The sequence below is a fragment of the Charadrius vociferus genome, unplaced genomic scaffold (genome assembly GCF_000708025.1).
Source record: "Charadrius vociferus isolate BGI_N301 unplaced genomic scaffold, ASM70802v2 scaffold159, whole genome shotgun sequence".
NCBI classification, from domain to species: Eukaryota; Metazoa; Chordata; class Aves; order Charadriiformes; family Charadriidae; genus Charadrius; species Charadrius vociferus.
In genome coordinates, this window is record NW_009649940.1 from 955,804 (window position 1) to 957,657 (window position 1,854).

Here is a 1,854-nt window from a genome sequence, read left to right on the forward strand (position 1 = left end):
GGCGTCGCGGGCCTCCACCTGGAAGCTGAACTCCTTGAGCTGCTCGTAGTCGAAGGAGCGCAGGGCGTAGAGGAAGCCGTTCTCGGAGTTGATGGAGACGTAGGTGAAGACGGACATGCCCTGGATCTGGCTCTCCAGGATGGAGTAGGCGAGCTGGGCGTTGGCGCCCTGGTCCCGGTCGGTGGCGCTGACGGCGTAGATGTAGGCGCCGGGCACGTTGTTCTCGCTCACGTAGACCTGGTAGACGGGCTGGCTGAAGCGCGGCGCGTTGTCGTTCACGTCGCTCACCCGCACCTGGATGGACTTGGTGGTGCTGAGCGGCGGCTGGTTTTAACTCCGTTTACCACCACTCTCTGGGCACAGCCATCCAGCCAGTTTTTTACCCAGCAAAGCGTACACCTGTCCAGGACATGAGCAGCCAATTTCTTCAGGAGAAAACTGGCTGTTTTAATGGAAGGTTCTGCTCATTACGTCTGAATTTACAACCCACCTGCACTTTATTTTTGTGACTGTTTTCCAAGGGACATTTCAGCTTTTCAAGGGAATACATCTTCGAAGTGGAACAACTCCTCAGCATGACACAGGTACGTGCCCCTGCGTCACTGGAGTTTTATCCCTGTAAGAGTCAGACGCTCAGCGTGCTGGGCTGTGTAGTTATTTGCAAACTCTGGCAGTTTAGTTGAGGTTTAGCTGGGATATAAGACTTCAAATGCAGGAACTTGAGCTATAGCAAGCAAAAAGGTTCATTCTTTGGGGAAGGATTTTGCTATAGAAGTTGTTCAATTGCTGATTGCCTTTGATAAGTAAATACGGTGCACAGCCTTTACTATTTCCACAAGAAATTTTGTGTACTGGGACGGTGAAATGCAGAGAGCATCCCCACACTGGGTACTGGGAAGAGGCAGAAAAAGGCAAAACCAGGGAGGCAGGTCGACTCCTGTTGCACAGAGAAGAGGGAGGAAGAAATATTCTCTGAGGGACAGGCTGGCACCAGAGTGATGAACTGACACAAATAGTCACCGCGCAAAGGACGACACTTCACAAAACCAGAAGACACCGCTGCACTGATGCATGACGCAGCTTAGTAAACATTACACTCCAAAAGGAGCTGAGGGAGAGGGATGTCTGAGGTATCCTCTTGGAAGTAAATGAAGGAAATCAGAAGATGCCTGGACCCGACAGTGAAAACCCTCGTAGGTGCGCAGGGAGTTGGTGCCCACGTCGGGGTCGAAGGCGCTCTCCAGGGGGAAGCGGGTGCCCGGCGTGGCGCTCTCCGAGATCTCCACCGTCAGGTCGGGCTCCGGGAAGGAGGGCGGGTTGTCGTTGATGTCCAGCACCTCGATCTCCACCCGGAACAGCTCCAGGGGGTTCTCCAGGAAGACCTCCAGGTGCAGCAGGCAGGAGGGGCTCTGCTTGCAGATCTGCTCCCGGTCGATCTTCTCATTCACGTAGAGCACCCCGGTCTCCAGGTTGAGCTCCAGGTAAGGGCTGCGGGAGATGGGCGCCGTCTGGAAGCGGCGAGCCGAAAGTTTTGTAATGTCCAAGCCCAGGTCCTCGGCGATATTCCCCACGAACGTGCCATGCTCCTGCTCTTCCTGCACCGTGTAATGGAGCTGGCAAAGGGCCCCCTCCACCAGCCAGAGCGCGGCGAAGAGGAATAGCACGATCATCTCCAAAGGGGAAAAGAGATCCCCCCCTCCCCAACGCCACCTCTTCCTCCTCTTCCCAAAGCCACCGCCACCACCTCCTCCTCCGAAAACACACAGTACGGTGCGTGTGCCTGTGCGTGTCTGTCTGTCCGTGTGTGTGCGGGTGTCTGTCTGTGTGTGCGCGCGTGTGTGTGTGTCCGCGCCT

At 55.7% G+C, this 1,854-nt stretch overlaps 1 protein-coding gene across 1 annotated transcript in view; it reads right to left on the reverse strand.

Moving 5' to 3' along the window:
• PCDH10 (protocadherin 10) overlaps positions 1-1,670 on the reverse strand; it is a 13,666-nt gene extending 11,996 nt beyond the window's left edge. The window contains exons 1-2 of the mRNA XM_009891430.1: positions 1,176-1,670; positions 4-324 (exon numbers count right to left, since the gene is read on the reverse strand). Of these exons, the coding sequence (XP_009889732.1) occupies positions 4-324; positions 1,176-1,670 (816 nt within the window). The remainder of the gene's footprint in view (positions 1-3; positions 325-1,175) is intronic.
• Between the last annotated feature and the right edge of the window lie 184 nt (positions 1,671-1,854).